General features: G+C 39.7%; 1 protein-coding gene across 1 annotated transcript in view; it reads right to left on the bottom strand.

The window, feature by feature from the left end:
• Positions 1-14,013, bottom strand: part of cc2d2a (coiled-coil and C2 domain containing 2A) — a gene marked incomplete at its 5' end in the record, with an annotated part of 33,809 nt that extends 19,796 nt beyond the window's left edge. Inside the window, 16 exons of the mRNA XM_083888334.1 lie at positions 517-827; positions 2,206-2,362; positions 2,447-2,587; positions 2,838-2,944; positions 3,042-3,251; positions 4,796-4,927; positions 6,669-6,805; positions 6,883-7,048; positions 9,016-9,057; positions 9,100-9,240; positions 9,315-9,416; positions 10,747-10,830; positions 10,917-11,085; positions 11,315-11,415; positions 11,509-11,589; positions 13,891-14,013. Of these exons, the coding sequence (XP_083744460.1) occupies positions 517-827; positions 2,206-2,362; positions 2,447-2,587; positions 2,838-2,944; positions 3,042-3,251; positions 4,796-4,927; positions 6,669-6,805; positions 6,883-7,048; positions 9,016-9,057; positions 9,100-9,240; positions 9,315-9,416; positions 10,747-10,830; positions 10,917-11,085; positions 11,315-11,415; positions 11,509-11,589; positions 13,891-14,013 (2,204 nt within the window). The remainder of the gene's footprint in view (positions 1-516; positions 828-2,205; positions 2,363-2,446; positions 2,588-2,837; positions 2,945-3,041; positions 3,252-4,795; positions 4,928-6,668; positions 6,806-6,882; positions 7,049-9,015; positions 9,058-9,099; positions 9,241-9,314; positions 9,417-10,746; positions 10,831-10,916; positions 11,086-11,314; positions 11,416-11,508; positions 11,590-13,890) is intronic.
• Between the last annotated feature and the right edge of the window lie 1,461 nt (positions 14,014-15,474).

The following is a 15,474-nucleotide window of genomic DNA, read 5'->3' as shown; positions in this document are numbered from 1 at the left end:
TATCATTGACTTGCGCTAGCCATAGCATCAGCGAACTCGGCGACTAGAAGAACTGAATGAAATTTCTTGAAAACGTCTCCAGACGTCTCCATCACACCGGCTGAGTTGGAAAATAGGTCTTATGTCCAAAAATTCCAAACTATCCCATTAATATTTCACTTTGCACAGAACAAGCGAAACAAGTCCCGAGTGTGTTTGTATTATTTTGCAAGAGATTCAATATAAACTTGATGAGTTTGTCTGTGTTTTTGATAGCAAAATGTGGCTAAATAAGGCACTGAAAACATAAAATCTACACCTATTTAAGTCTACGATATCTTTAAGAACACGTTCACGTCTTTATCTTCACCGTTACACAGACTTTAACAACAGGAAACTGAAGTTTGTAAACCACTCACTCTCCCACACCAAAGCCCATAGAGAAAAACAGTGATTTTAACATCACAGCACACAGGAGTTTATACGTTCGTTAAAAAAGTCAATTCTCCGTCTCTGTGATTGTGTGTGTGCTCGTACTTGGGGCAGAGTTCGCTGGCGGTGATGTTTCCAGACGCAGACAGATCCGGGATCAGGACGGGCTCTCCTGGTTTCCTGCGAATCCTGGACGCTTTCTCTCGGACTCGCTGCTCAACAGAGTCCAAGTCCGGCTTCTCGGGGGGTTCTGGCTTCGGGAGCTCTTCTTCTTCTTCTTCAGCGGGCTCTTCTGGACCACTCGCCTCCTGATCTTCATCGTCGTCATCATCTTCTTCTTCTTCTGTATTGTCCTGTAACCGTCCCCTTTTCTTCTTTTTCTTCTTCTTCTTCTTCTTCCTCTTCTTTTTATCTTTCTGGAAAGAGTAAACATGACGTCGTCACACCATCAGGGAATGATCATGGATTAGAAACAGGTCACAATACGATATTATCACCACGTTTATAGTCACAATATGACATTATCACAATATTTATAGTCACACTACGACATTATCACGATATTTAAGGTCACAACACGACATTATCACGATATTTAAGGTCACAATACGATATTATCACGATATTTAAGGTCACAACATGATATTATCACGATATTTAAGGTCCCAACATGATATTATCACGATATTTAAGGTCACAATACGATATTATCACGATATTTAAGGTCACAACATGATATTATCACGATATTTAAGGTCACAATACGATATTATCACGATATTTAAGGTCACAATACGATATTATCACTATATTTAAGGTCACAACATGATATTATCACGATATTTAAGGTCACAACATGATATTATCATGATAATTAAGGTCACCACGATATCATGATATTTAAGGTCACAATATTATCACAATATTTAAGGTCACAACACAATATTATCACAATATGATATTATCTTGATAGTTAAGATTACAATACAATATTATCACAATATTTAAGGTCACATTATGATATTGAAGGTCACAATGCGATATTATCACGAAATTTAAGGTCACAATTCGATATTATCACAGTATTTAAGGTCACAATATGATATTATCACGATATTTAAGGTCACAACATGATATTATCACAATAGTTAAGGTCAAAATATTATCACGATATTTAAGGTCACAACATTATCACGATATTTGAGGTCACAATATTTTCGCGATATTTAAGTTCACAATATTATCACGATATTTAAAGTCACAATATTATCACGATATTTAAGGTCACAATGCGATATTATCACAAAATTTAAGGTCACAATACGATATTATCACAGTATTTAAGGTCACAATATGATATTATCATGATATCTTAGGTCACAATATTATCACGATATTAAAGGTCACAATATTATCACGATATTTAAGATCACAATACAATATTATCACGATATTTAAAGTCACAATATTATCACGATATTTAAGGTCACAATATTATCACGATAGTTAAGGTCACAATATTATCACGATATTTAAGGTCACAATATTATAACGATATTTAAAGTCACAATATTATCATGATATCTTAGGTCACAATATTATCACGATATTTATGGTCACAATATTATCACGATATCTTAGGTCACAATATTATCACGATATTTGAGGTCACAATATTATCACGATATTTTAGGTCACAATACGATATTATTATGATATTTAAGGTCAAAATACGACATTGTCACAATATTGAAAATGTTGAGGCATTCCTAAAACAAACACACGGGGCAGCACCTGTTTCTTTCTGGACAGCTTCCACTCAGCCAGCTTCCTCTTGTACTCGGCCAACTTTCGCTGGTATTCCTCTTCGCTCTCGGCCTCCAGCTCCATGACTTCTGCCAAGATTTCCTCTTCGTACTCGCGCTCGTCTGACTCCCGCTCCACGCTCGCTCTGGAAGAACACGAGGACACATCGCGTTAGAGACTCTGCAGCAGACTTTCACCGACAGAGAAAGAGCGAGAGAGAGAGATTTACTTTCTGAGGCTGAGCTTGTACGGAGTATTGGTGAACTTCTGGAACTCTCTCAGGGCTTTCGTCTCCTTCCACACTTTCACCAGGTTCTTCAGCAGAGTCCGATCTTTCTCCTGCTCGCTGTCTCGCAGCTGCCGTGTATTCCTGCACAGCAAAACGTCAAGATGTACATTTTTCAGCAGCGGTGACGCCATTTTATTTAGCAATCGGGGCAACGGACAGCCAATAACTGATGATTCTTGGGACCCTCAGTAACCCTGAAGGGCACATTTAGCAAAATATTAACTTCTTTCTTGCACTAAATTCAAGCACTTCCAATAAACCAAATGTATTTATTTTCAAATTCACAAACTTTCAAGGACCCGTGGGAACCCCGATGCTGCAGGAAACTCACCGAACCTCCAGAGTGTACTCGGATATTCTGTGCTGCATGACCTCAGAGAGACTCCGTGCTCCGTGGATCTCCAGCATGTTCTGCAGCGCTCGCCTCAGTCCGTTCAGCTGCAAAACAAAAGCAAAAACACACCAAACCAGGTTGAGTATTTCTGAAAATGTTCAGGTCCCCGTCTCTCTCCGCTCCGCTCGGTGAAGAGTTGACCTTGTCCGTGAGGTGTCCCGTCAGGTTGTTGTGCTGTCTGCTGAGATACTGATCGTAGAGCTGAACCACACGAGACGCCAGCACATGCTCGCGGCTGAAGAGAGGGTGATGAGAGAAGATCAGACCGGAGACGTCAACGTCGAGGCGGTAATCTCCCTCTGGATCTGCAGCACCGCTGATGTACATGTTTGCATGTTTGGACTTCACTGGCTGCACAGAAGGATGAAATAAAGATCACTACAATATACGATATTACAACGATATTTAAGGTCGCAATACGATATTGTCACGATATTTAAGGTCACAATACGATATTGTCACAATATTTAAGGACACAATGCAATATTATCACAATATTTCAGGTCACAATGCGATATAATCACGATATTCAAGGTCACAGTGCGATATTATCACAATATTAAGGTCACAATGCGATATTATCATGATATTTAAGGTCACAATTCGATATTATCACGATATTCAAGGTCACAATACAATATTGTCACGATATTTAAGGTCACAATACGATATCATCAGGATATTTAAGGTCACAATACGATATTATCACGATATTTAAGGTCACAATACAATATTATCACGATATTTAAGGTCGCAATACGATATTGTCACGATATTTATGGTCACAACACGATAGTATCACAATATTTAAGGTCGCAATACGATATTGTCACAATATTTAAGGTCACAATACGATAGTATCACGATATTTAAAGTCACAATACGATATTGTCACAATATTTAAGGTCACAATACGATATTATCATGATATTTAAGGTCACAATACGATATTGTCATGATATTTAAGGTCACAATATGATATTATCATGATATTTAAGGTCACAATTCGATATTATCACAATATTTAAGGTCACAATGCGATATTATCACAATATTTAAGGTCACAATACGATATTTAGGGTCACAACACAATATTACCACGATAATTAAGGTCACAAAATGATATCACGATATTTAAGGACACAATGTGATATTATCCCGATATTTAAGTCACGGAAATGTCATGATATTTAAGGGCACAATATTATCAGGGTATATAAGGTCACAACACAATATTATCACAATATGAAAGGTGCCAATGCGATATTATCATTAAGGTGACAATGCGATATTATCATGATATTTAAGGTGACAATGCGATATTATCCCAATATTTAAAGTCACAATATTGTCAAGATATTAAAATTCACGATATTATCACAATATTTAAGGTTACAATGTTATCACGATATTAAAGTCACAATATTATCACAATATTTAAGGTTACAATATTATCCCGATAAAAAAGATGTAATGCCTTCCTTTTTACATGGAGCAAAGAAACCAGAACACATTCACATTTAAGTAGATGAAAAATCACTGAAACTGGTTTCAATTTAATAAATCGACCCACAACTACTTATCTTGTGCGTGTTTAATCAACGTTGTGTTCTTTCTTTACTGTCACTCAGTGTAATGGAAAAAACAGACACGCCCCCCATCCACTGAGCCACGCCCACGTGACCTCTGACACACTTGTTTACATTTTTGTCATATTTTGGCTGCAGATGTGGCTGAAAAATGTGAGGTTAATAAACCGGAGGCCAGATCTTCTTCAGCATAGTTTCGTACCAAATGTCAAATGCCTTTTGCCTCATTTCGTGTGTGTGTGTGTGTGTGTGTGTGTGTGTGTGTGTGTGTGTGTGTGTGTGTGTGTGTGTGTGCGTGTGTCTGACCTTCCTGAACACAGTTTGCAGAGCAGCGTCCAGGTCGTCCACCATGTGGAAGAGAGGCGGTCTGGTGGACGATTCTTTGATGGGGTCGGGCAGAGCCACGATCCTGCCGTCGTCTCCGAACCACTTCTTTCCCTTAACAAAGAAAATCAATAAAAAAACAAACAATCTGATCAATGTTTATTTCACAGGGAAAAGCAACAGCGAGTCAAACGAATGAATTTCGAATGAACACATCCTGGCTCCATTTTCTCCTATCAAAATATAACACGATATTATCACAATATTTAAGGTCACAACGCGATATTATCACGATATTTAAGGTCACAACGCGATATTATCATGATATTTACGGTCACAACACGATATTATCACAATATTTAAGGTCACAATGCGATATTATCACGATATTCAAGGTCACAATGTGATATTATCACGATATTCAAGGTCACAAAGCGATATTATCATGTTATTCAAGGTCACAATGCGATATCATCATGATATTTAAGGTCACAATGCGATATTATCACAATATTTCAGGTCACAATGCGATATTATCATGATATTTAAGATCACAACACGATATTATCACAATATTTCAGGTCACAATGCGATATTATCACAATATTCAAGGTCACAACGCGATATTATCACGATATTCAAGGTCACAATGCGATATCATCACAATATTTAATGTCACAACACGATATTTAAGGTCACACCGTGAGATTATCACAATATTAAAGGTCACAACACGATATTGAAGGTCAAAACACGATATTTAAGGTCACAACGCGATATTATCACAATATGTAAGGTCACACCACGATATTTAAGGTCGCAAGGCGATATTATCACATTATTTAATGTCACAATACGATATTATCACAATATTTAAGGTCACAACACGATATTTAAGGTCACAGCGCGATATTATCACAATATTTAAGGTGACAACACGATATTTAAGGTCACAACAAGATATTTAAGGTCACAGCGCGATATTATCACAATATTTAAGGTCACAACACGATACTTAAGGTCACAACACGATATTTAAGGTCACAGCGCGATATTATCACAATATTTAAGGTCACAACCCGTTATTTAAGGTCGCAAGGCGATATTATCACAATATTTTATGTCACAATATGATATTATCACAATATTTAAGGTCACAACACGATATTTAAGGTCACAACACGATATTATCAAGATATTTAAGGACACAACACGATATTATCACAATATTTAATGTCACAACACGATATTTAAGTTCACAACGTGATATTATCACAATATTTAAGGTCACAACATGATATTTAAGGTCACAATGCCATATTATAGCAATATTTAAGGACACAACACGATATCACAATATTTAAGGTCACAATAGTACCACGATATTTAAGGTCTTCATCGAAACAAAAACGCACAAAATTCTAATTTTGTACGACAAATCTACAAAATAAGTCCGTCTGTAATAGCGTTATTTAAAGTCCCGGTGTGTGAAACGTCAGCAAATTAGTTTTTATTTGCCAGAAACTGAAGATAAAATGACTATACCTCATTTTTAGTAGGTAGGCGTAGGCAATAACCACACTCAAAATGGTATGTTTGGAGCATAAAAACAACTATTTATACAATTAGGTGATTGCACCCATCCCACAAAAAAACAACAAACAAGAAGTACAATTACTAAATCTTCAATTTCTAAATTTCACATTTCGTTAAATGCTCTGCTGCTCCCTAAAGTGTCGAGACAATGTCACTGTTGTTCTTTTCTATGCAGATGATTCACTTCAATAATCACACCGTAAATTAAAACCGTTAAAACAGAAAAGCAATAAGTGTCAAGAGTGGAAAACGACTTTACCTCCTCCATTTTCAGGATGCGGTTCTCCAGGATGTTCTGGTTGATCTTGGACACGGGGGGCCTCTCGCCCACGTACAGACCCTCGTCCTCCAGGAAACGCGGCTTCATGTTTTCAGGCAGTTTGACGGACGCGGGCACTGTGACGACGACAAAGTTCGTCAATCGTCCCGAAAACAGAATTTAAAAAAACTGACACTGGGACATTTAGAAATACCTGCTCTGTAGCTCGGCGTGAAGAACAGCCCGCGCTCTCTTTCTCGCTGGACGCGTTTTCGGTACCCGACGTACTCCGCTTTCCTCACTTCCAGGAAGTCCTGGGACGACTGTTCGATGGTGAACAAATCGTCCTCACCGTCTCGTACCAGAGGAGCGTCCTCTGTCTGAGGCGAGGGTGGGAGGGGAAACAAAGAACATGGTGCCTCAGAAGAAGTGACGTATTGAGAGTTTCCCACTCTGAACACAGTTTTCCAAAGACGCAGATTCTGCGTTACGATAAAAAACCTCAGCAGATTCGCCTACACTTCCTGTCGTGGTGTCGGTACCTCACAATACCTCACGATGTTTAAGGTCACAATGCGATATTATCACGATATTTAAGGTCACAATGCGATATCACGATATTTAAGGTCACAACATTTAAGGTTACAATACGATATTATCATAATATTTACGGTCCCAACACAATATTTCAGGTCACAATGCGATATTATCACAATATCTTAGGGGTGGGAATCCCTTGGCACCTCACGACTCGATTCGATTACGATTCAGAGGTCAACGATTCGATTCTTAAACGATTATCGATGCATCTCGATGCAACAATTTTTTACTTTAATACTTTGCTACTCATTTAAAAGTAAGATAAAGCAACATAAATGTAAAAGTGGTAGTGCCCCCTCATCTGCCTCATCTGGTGCAGACAAACGGCCCTTTTATTTCTGCGCACCGCCCCTGCTCAGTTCTCTTCTCCCTCTCCTGCGCCGTTTGTCGCTCCTCTGCGCTTCTGCGTCTCCAAGTGGTCATTTCATATCTAAAGCAGACCGGATCATTTCTCTACGTGTTTTATCCCCACATAAGAATAATGATCTTTATGACGAGGATGGAGTACAGTCGCGATGAAGTGCAGGTGATCTGAGTGAAACGCGGTGATAGACTCTGAAGAGCAGAGCGCACTTTTCATCGTTTTCACTCCGTGGTCTTAATCTTTGTGGAGGAAGACGCTTTAACGATGTAATTCAGGGAATAACAGATGCATCAGATGAGCTGATGTCCTTTGTTAACTGCTCAAAGAGAGAGAATGTTCTCTGCTATGAAGTGAATGTTGCGGGGAGTTCACAATCTGTGCCGCACGCAGCCAAGTTTCGCTGTTAGCGCAGAGACTTTCCAGCGTTTAACAGGTAATGTTCCACCGTGTTGTAGCTGTGTTTCGACCGCCAAATTATCGGTGCATCCCTAAATATAACATCTTTATTGACAAGAACGATGTAACCGTAATAATGGCGCACTTGATAGTGTGACTTGGGTTTCAATCGGCACCTGGACAAGCGTGCAAGCGATTACACGGGGGAACATGCGCTCTTGTTCCCCGGTATAGAAAAAGCCCAGGTGTATAAAAAAATCTATTTTAAATAAATAAACACGCAACACAAAGCCTGGCGGGGGGGCAGGTAAAGCCTGGCGGCCCGCTAGGCTTATAACGACTTGGGGAAACCCTGGCTCTGCAGCGAGCGAAGCGAACAGAATGTTGCAGCAGGCGAAGTAATTACATTTTTTAAAATTCCGATTATTAACTTCTCCGCATCGATTCGGAATCGTTCTAGAGAGAATCGCGATGCATCAAAGAATCGATTATTTTTCCCACCCCTACAATATTTCAGGTCACAATAGGATATTATCAGGATATTCAAGGTCATAATGCGATATTATCACGATATTCAAGGTCACAATGCGATATTATGATATTTCAGGTCACAACACGATATTATACCGATATTTAAGGTCAAAATGCGATATTATCAAAAAAAAATTCGGGTCACAATGCGATATCACAATATTTCAGGTCACAACACTATATTATACCGATATTAAAGGTCACAATGCGATATTATCGCAATATTCAAGGTCACAACATGATATTATCACAATATTTATGGTCACAACACAATATTATAGGTCACAATACTATATTATGACATTATTTAAAGTCACTGCGATATTATCACGATATTTAAGGTAACAATGGGAAATTATCACAATATTTAAGGACACAACACGATATTATCACAAATTTTTTTTTTTACATGGAGCAAAGAAACCAGAAAATACTCACATTTAAGATCTCATTTACCTCATCTTCCTTTTGATTGTCCTCGTCACCGTCGTCTTCTTCTTCTTCTTCTTCACTTCCTCTGTCGTCTCCTCCTCCTCCTACTCCGTCCTCCTCTGCTGCTCTTTTATGCGTTTGCCGTTTCCTGCCGACGCTCTCGGGCGCCGCCGCGTCTTGTGGGTCCGGCTCAAAGTTGAAGGTAAAGAAATTGTACGCCTCCTCAGCGGTCGGGAGGCCTCTCTCTGTCTGCGAGTGTACGTTTAACAATGAAGGACACATACAAAGAGGTTTTATGGTTATTATTATTTAAAAAGTCTTACTTGTTGTCTTGCTGACTCTCTGAACTTGACCCTGGAGCTGAGGTCGAGGGAGGCGTGGTGCGGATGATGCTGATCTGGTCTTCCACTTCTGTCCGGGTCCACCTGTAAGACAGTGGCAGTGATTTAGGAGACAGCACAGTCACAAAACGATATTACCACGATATTTAAGGTCACAATGCGATATTATCATGATATTTAAGGTCACAATACGATATTATGACGATATTTAAGGTCACAATGCAATATTACCACGATATTTAAGGTTACAGTACGATATTATGACGATATTTAAGGTCACAATGCAATATTACCACGATATTTAAAGGTGCATTATGTAATAAATCTAAAGCAACTGGCCATAAAATCCTCCTAATATGTCCCAGAGACTCAGGAATAATGTTCATATAACAAACTGAACTCACCAACAACAACAGTACAGGCAAAATCATGTTTTGGCATGTGGCGCCACCTACCGCCCTCTATCAATCATTACAGTCAGTAGAGTCTCAGCTGCCAAGCAATCACGGGTTGCCAGTTACGTCAGAAAATGAAACCTAAAAGACCTCGGTATTTTGAATTTGATTATAGTAACTGTTTTTGGCCACATTCTTACATACGGCACCTTTAAGGTCACAATGCGATATTATCACGATATTTAAGGTCACAATACGATATTACCACGATATTTAAGGTCACAACATGATATTATCACCTATCATGTTGGTGGTCAGCTGGTCACAATACGATATTACCACGATATTTAAGGTCACAACGTGATATTGTCACGATATTTAAGGTCACAATACGATATTGTCACGATATTTAAGGTCACAACATGATATTATCACGATATTTAAGGTCACAATACGATATTATCACGATATTTAAGGTCACAATACGATATTATCACAATATTTAAGGTCACAACATGATATTTTCACGATATTTAAGGTCACAATACGATATTATCACAATATTTAAGGTCACAATACGATATTATCACTATATTTAAGGTCACAACATGATATTATCACGATATTTAAGGTCACAACATGATATTATCACGATAATTAAGGTCACAATACGATATTATCACTATATTTAAGGTCACAACATGATATTGTCACGATATTTAAGGTCACAACGTGATATTATCACGATAATTAAGGTCACAATACGATATTATCACTATATTTAAGGTCACAACATGATATTATCACGATATTTAAGGTCACAATGTGATATTATCACGATATTTAAGGTCACAACATGATATCACGATATTTAAGGTCACAATGTGATATTATCACGATATTTAAGGTCACAACATGATATTATCACGATATTTAAGGTCACAATGCGATATTACCACGATATTTAAGGTCGCACTACGATTTCCACTTGACGGCGTGCGAGTGAAGGAGCCGCTCACCTCACTGTCTCTGAGACTCTGTAGACGACTGGACGTCTCCACAGAGGAGGACGACTCCTCCTGCTGGAAGCTCCCGGCTTTAGACTGGAGGAACCAATCAAACGTCAATCAAAACAAGACAATGAGACAGTGAGACATGTTCAAATCAAACAACTGGAGACTGGTCTTACTCTGGCTGCTCTCAACCTCTCCTTCAGCTGTTGTGTCACATTGCTGTCGAAATGCTGAGAGCCAGTCGTGGACTGACGTCCTGGGGTGAGACCTGGAGGACAGACGCAGATCAGGACGTGACGACGAGTCGAGAAATCAGGCACAACGAGTCGATCGAGGCGGACTGAACTTGGTCAAAAACAGGGGCAAACGCAGTGACCGACCTCTGAGAGAACCTAGTGGAGGTCTTGAAACAACCGTTGAAGATCCCCTCTCTGAAGATCCCCTCTCTGAAGATCCCCTCTCTGAAGACCTCCTCTCTGAAGACCTCCTCTCAGAAGACCTCCTCTCTGAAGACCTCCTCTCTGAAGACCTCCTCTCAGAAGACCTCCTCTCTGAAGACCTCCTCTCTGAAGACCTCCTCTCTGAAGACCCCTCCTCAGCGTCACTGTGGGACTGTTTGGTGGAAATCTCCTCCACGTCATCCCGAGACTCCTGGACTGAAGATTGCTCAAGCAGCTGATGGTCACAGTGGTAACAGAGCAGGGATTAGAGGCGGTAGAAGGGTTTACTAGCGATGATGCCGTTAATGGCAAATAAACAAACAAATACCCGTTTCTTCCTCTTCTCTCTCTGAGCCTGGATTCTTCGTTTCAGCGTCTCTCCTGGATCTTCATCCTTGTCTTCATTCTCCTGCTTTAGCACATGAAAGCTGTGACAAACGGCGACAACAAACAAACAAACAAACCAACAACAATCTACTGCTAATTAGCACACACAAGCTGAGAGAGGTGTTAGCTAGCGGGAGGAAGCGGTGTCGTAGACCCCCCCAGTCCAGGACTCAGACCCGAGTCAGACTCCAGTCCTGATTGTCAGGGCTCGTCTGAGACTCCATTTGAACCTCTGTGGACTAAGAACAGGGAAGAACTTGACTCAGACTCTAGTATTAGTGACGTGGACCTGGACTCCAAATCTTCTGAAGAGGTTTACTCAAAGATTCAATGACCCTCTTTTTAGAGACTCAGGGCGCTTTCACACCACTAGTTCGATTATTTGATCCGCACCAGGCAATACAATTGTTATTATGTAACATATGACTCCAGTGTGGTCCGCTTTCACACCAGCAAACGAACCAAAATTGGCCCGATTGACGTTTCATCAATGTGTATATCTTCCGGTAGAAAAGCGCCAATTTTGACTGTACATTCTCTGTATTGGCCATTTTTGGCAAAATATCCAATTTGAGAATGAGTCGCGGCTGCGTCTGGAGAACTATCTGCTGATGCGCTGGAGTCGGCGAAGACGTACAAGCGCGCCATTTCAGGCAGAGGGGACGCGCTATTTTCATGAATGTGGTCGTGCTAACTATGAGACAAAGATTGCTCCAAAGACCTACAAGGTAGGCTATGTCCATGGCATTTACTGCAGAATATGGTTTGGACCACACACCAGAGTCTGACATTTGGTGCTGAGTCAAGCGGACCGAGACCACCTCTTTTTGGCGGTCCCGGTCCGCTTGATTTGGTGCGGACCCGAGTGCGATTGATGATTTCACACCAACGAAAACGAAACGAACTAGAGTTTTTGGTTCGAATTGGATCGTTTGGTGCGCAACCAACTGCTGTTGGTGTGTAAGCGTCCTCAAACACAACTCTTGACTCTTTTTCAAAGATTCAATGACTCTGATGCATATAATAAGAAGTGGGGAATGTTTTTAAGATTGTATTCTTTACATGGTAGCTAAAAGATATGTGTGTGCTTTGGGGGCAATGTTTGTTTACTGGAATACCTCAATTTCACATTGGACAATGGATGGACACACAGTAGTAGGTTGGTAATCGTTTGGAAAGACTGCTCACAAGACGTGTCACACTTTGTTTAATTTCTTTTTGTCGTGGACTGTCTAGTTTAGCTTCTATAAGGTGTGTTTATATGTTTTTGTTATTATTTATTTATTTAATTAATTTTAATTTATGTATTTATTTTCTCTTTTCCTTATAGTCCTATTGTATGTTGTAAGAATTAAAGAAACAATAAAGTTTGAGTCATAAAAAGATTCAATGACTCTTATTTTAGAGCAGGGGTTCTCAAAGTTCTGATACCTGAGGGCCAATTTAGGAACCCAACATTGGACTGAGGGCGGCCAAAAAAAAAAAAAAACAGAAATAAATCCCATTTGTAATCATTTTAATGACCAGATTGCAGTTCTACAGTTTAGTAATATAAGCGTTAATATAATGTAACTTAAGCGTTAATATAATAACGCTTTATAATTTACTGGGTAATTACCCAGTATTTTGGCCATTGTTCTTACCTTCTAATTACAGGTTAATACCAAGTAACACATTTCTGTTACCATATATTTACTGGGTAAATAGCTAGTAATTGGGGGCTGTAGCTACCTGCTTATTACCAGCTTATAACCCAATAATACACTAAAATTCGCCATATAGAAACCAAGTAAATACCCAGTATTTTTGTTTACACTTATTGGTCTGTATCCAGTAATGTCCAACATAAACATTTAACAAGCTTAGTAGCTCCTGGATTAAAACTATCAACTGCTATTCACTGCGGGGGCCGCCAGAAATGTTTCTGCGGGCCGCCATTGGCCCCCGGTCCGCACTTTGAGAACCAATGTTTTAGAGACTCAAACACAACTCTTTACTCTATTTCAATGATTCAAAGACTGGAGGAGGGGGGGGTGATGAAGCGCCACACACACACACACACACACACACACACAGAGAAGAGAATGACTACTACCTACAAACTACAGCACCAAACACACACCGACCTCCTTAATCACGGTTCGTCGTTTCCCTTCACTCGACTTGGTCGACGGAACCAGAGCCTATCAAGTATAACGACATGAGCTAAAAGCGTTAGCATCTCCGTGTGTGTGTGTGTGTGTGCGTCTCCTGTAGAGACTTGACGGCTAATTGCACACGGTTCAAACACCGCGTATTCACGCTAACAGCCGGTAAACGTCACCTGCTCGTCGTCCTCGTCGTCGGTCTTGGCCAGTGTCTCTCGCAAAGCGCGTCTTTTCTGCCGCAGTTTCTCTCGAAAGCCGCTGAAACACAAGACGTGGTTGTGGTGAAGCTCGGCTAGCATTAGCTTAGCGTAGGAAGCGGCGGTGATTTTTTTTTTTTTTTCTTAATAGATATTTTGTTTTGGTTTAAAAGCCACTTTAGAGTCGTTTAATGAGGCGAACATGGGCGGGAACGTGTACCTTGACGACGCCAGTGTGACGCTGGTGGTCGCCTTGACACCTGGGGTTCGAAAAATCCTGACTTTGATCGACTTTTATCCACGTTTGCGGGACTTTTGCGCTCAGCATCGCAGCCGCTGCTTAGTAACGGGAGATAAACTACGCCTCAACCGAACTCAGTTCTCCCCCAGGAAACGACGCAGAGGACCCGCCTCTCCCTGCCCCCCGATTGGCTTGTCGTGATTTACTTCCGTATTTTCATCCAATCACCAGTCTTCATGTCAAAACCTGAGCCAATCTGATGCAGAGGAGCAAAGAAGTTTCTGGAACAACAATAACAACGACAAACGAACACATGAAAAAAAAAAAAAAAAAAAGACAATTTAAAAAGAACCTTTATGTCTTTTTTATTTATTTTTAAAATCTACTACCACACGTCAGTTTTCAGTGTAAAATGCTTAAACTGAATCAAAACTTTGTTTACAATCTTTTAAAAAATATACCATCGATCTATCTCTCTCACACACACACACAAGAATACGATGCCACATACAACTTCAAGCTTCATTAGCTCTTGTTTTTAGCCCAAAACACCAAAATATTACGAACATTTCAGGTTTCACCAAATATCAAATACATTATGTACACTACCGTTCAAAAGTTTGGGGCCAAATGTCCTTATTTTTGAAGGAAAACCACTTTTTTTCAATGAATAGAAGACATTTTGAGAAAGAAATGAAAATTTGGAGAGAAAAAAAATAAAAATGTGGAAAAATAGAATGACAATTTGGGAAAGCAATAACAATTTTGACGAAAAACTTTATGTTATACTTTGTTAATGTGGTAAAAACGTCTGTTTTTGTAAGGAATATGTACATAGGCGTATAGACGCTATAGTGCTGTCAAACGTTAATACGTCAACGGCGTTTAATGGCGTCAACGCTAACGCGCGCTAACGCAACTCAAGTGGGCCGGACCAGTAAAATAATAGCATAATAACCTTATAACCTTCACAAAAGTTTTTTGTGAAGTATTTTTTTATGAAACTATTTATGAAATTTCTTGTGAAATACACGTGCAATTTCAACAATATTATGCCTAAATTTACCATGTACACATCACACTGGATCTATAAAGACACAAACATTTAGTCACAGGTATCTGGAAGTGAAAAGTATATTGTATTTGACGTCGACATTTTAACAAATCCATCCTTTTGGCCGGATTGGACGCTCTGGCGGGCCAGTTCTGGCCCCCCGGGCCATACGTTTGGCACCTCTGCTCTAAAGTAACGCTAAACTTTAAAAACAGAGGCAAACATACGCAGTACACGGGTATGCTAGTTATTTGTAGCGCTGCTCTTT

This window comes from Microchirus variegatus (genome assembly GCF_963457635.1).
Source record: "Microchirus variegatus genome assembly, chromosome: 4".
Classification (NCBI taxonomy): Eukaryota; Metazoa; Chordata; class Actinopteri; order Pleuronectiformes; family Soleidae; genus Microchirus; species Microchirus variegatus.
This window is presented reverse-complemented; position numbering and strand designations above follow the sequence as displayed.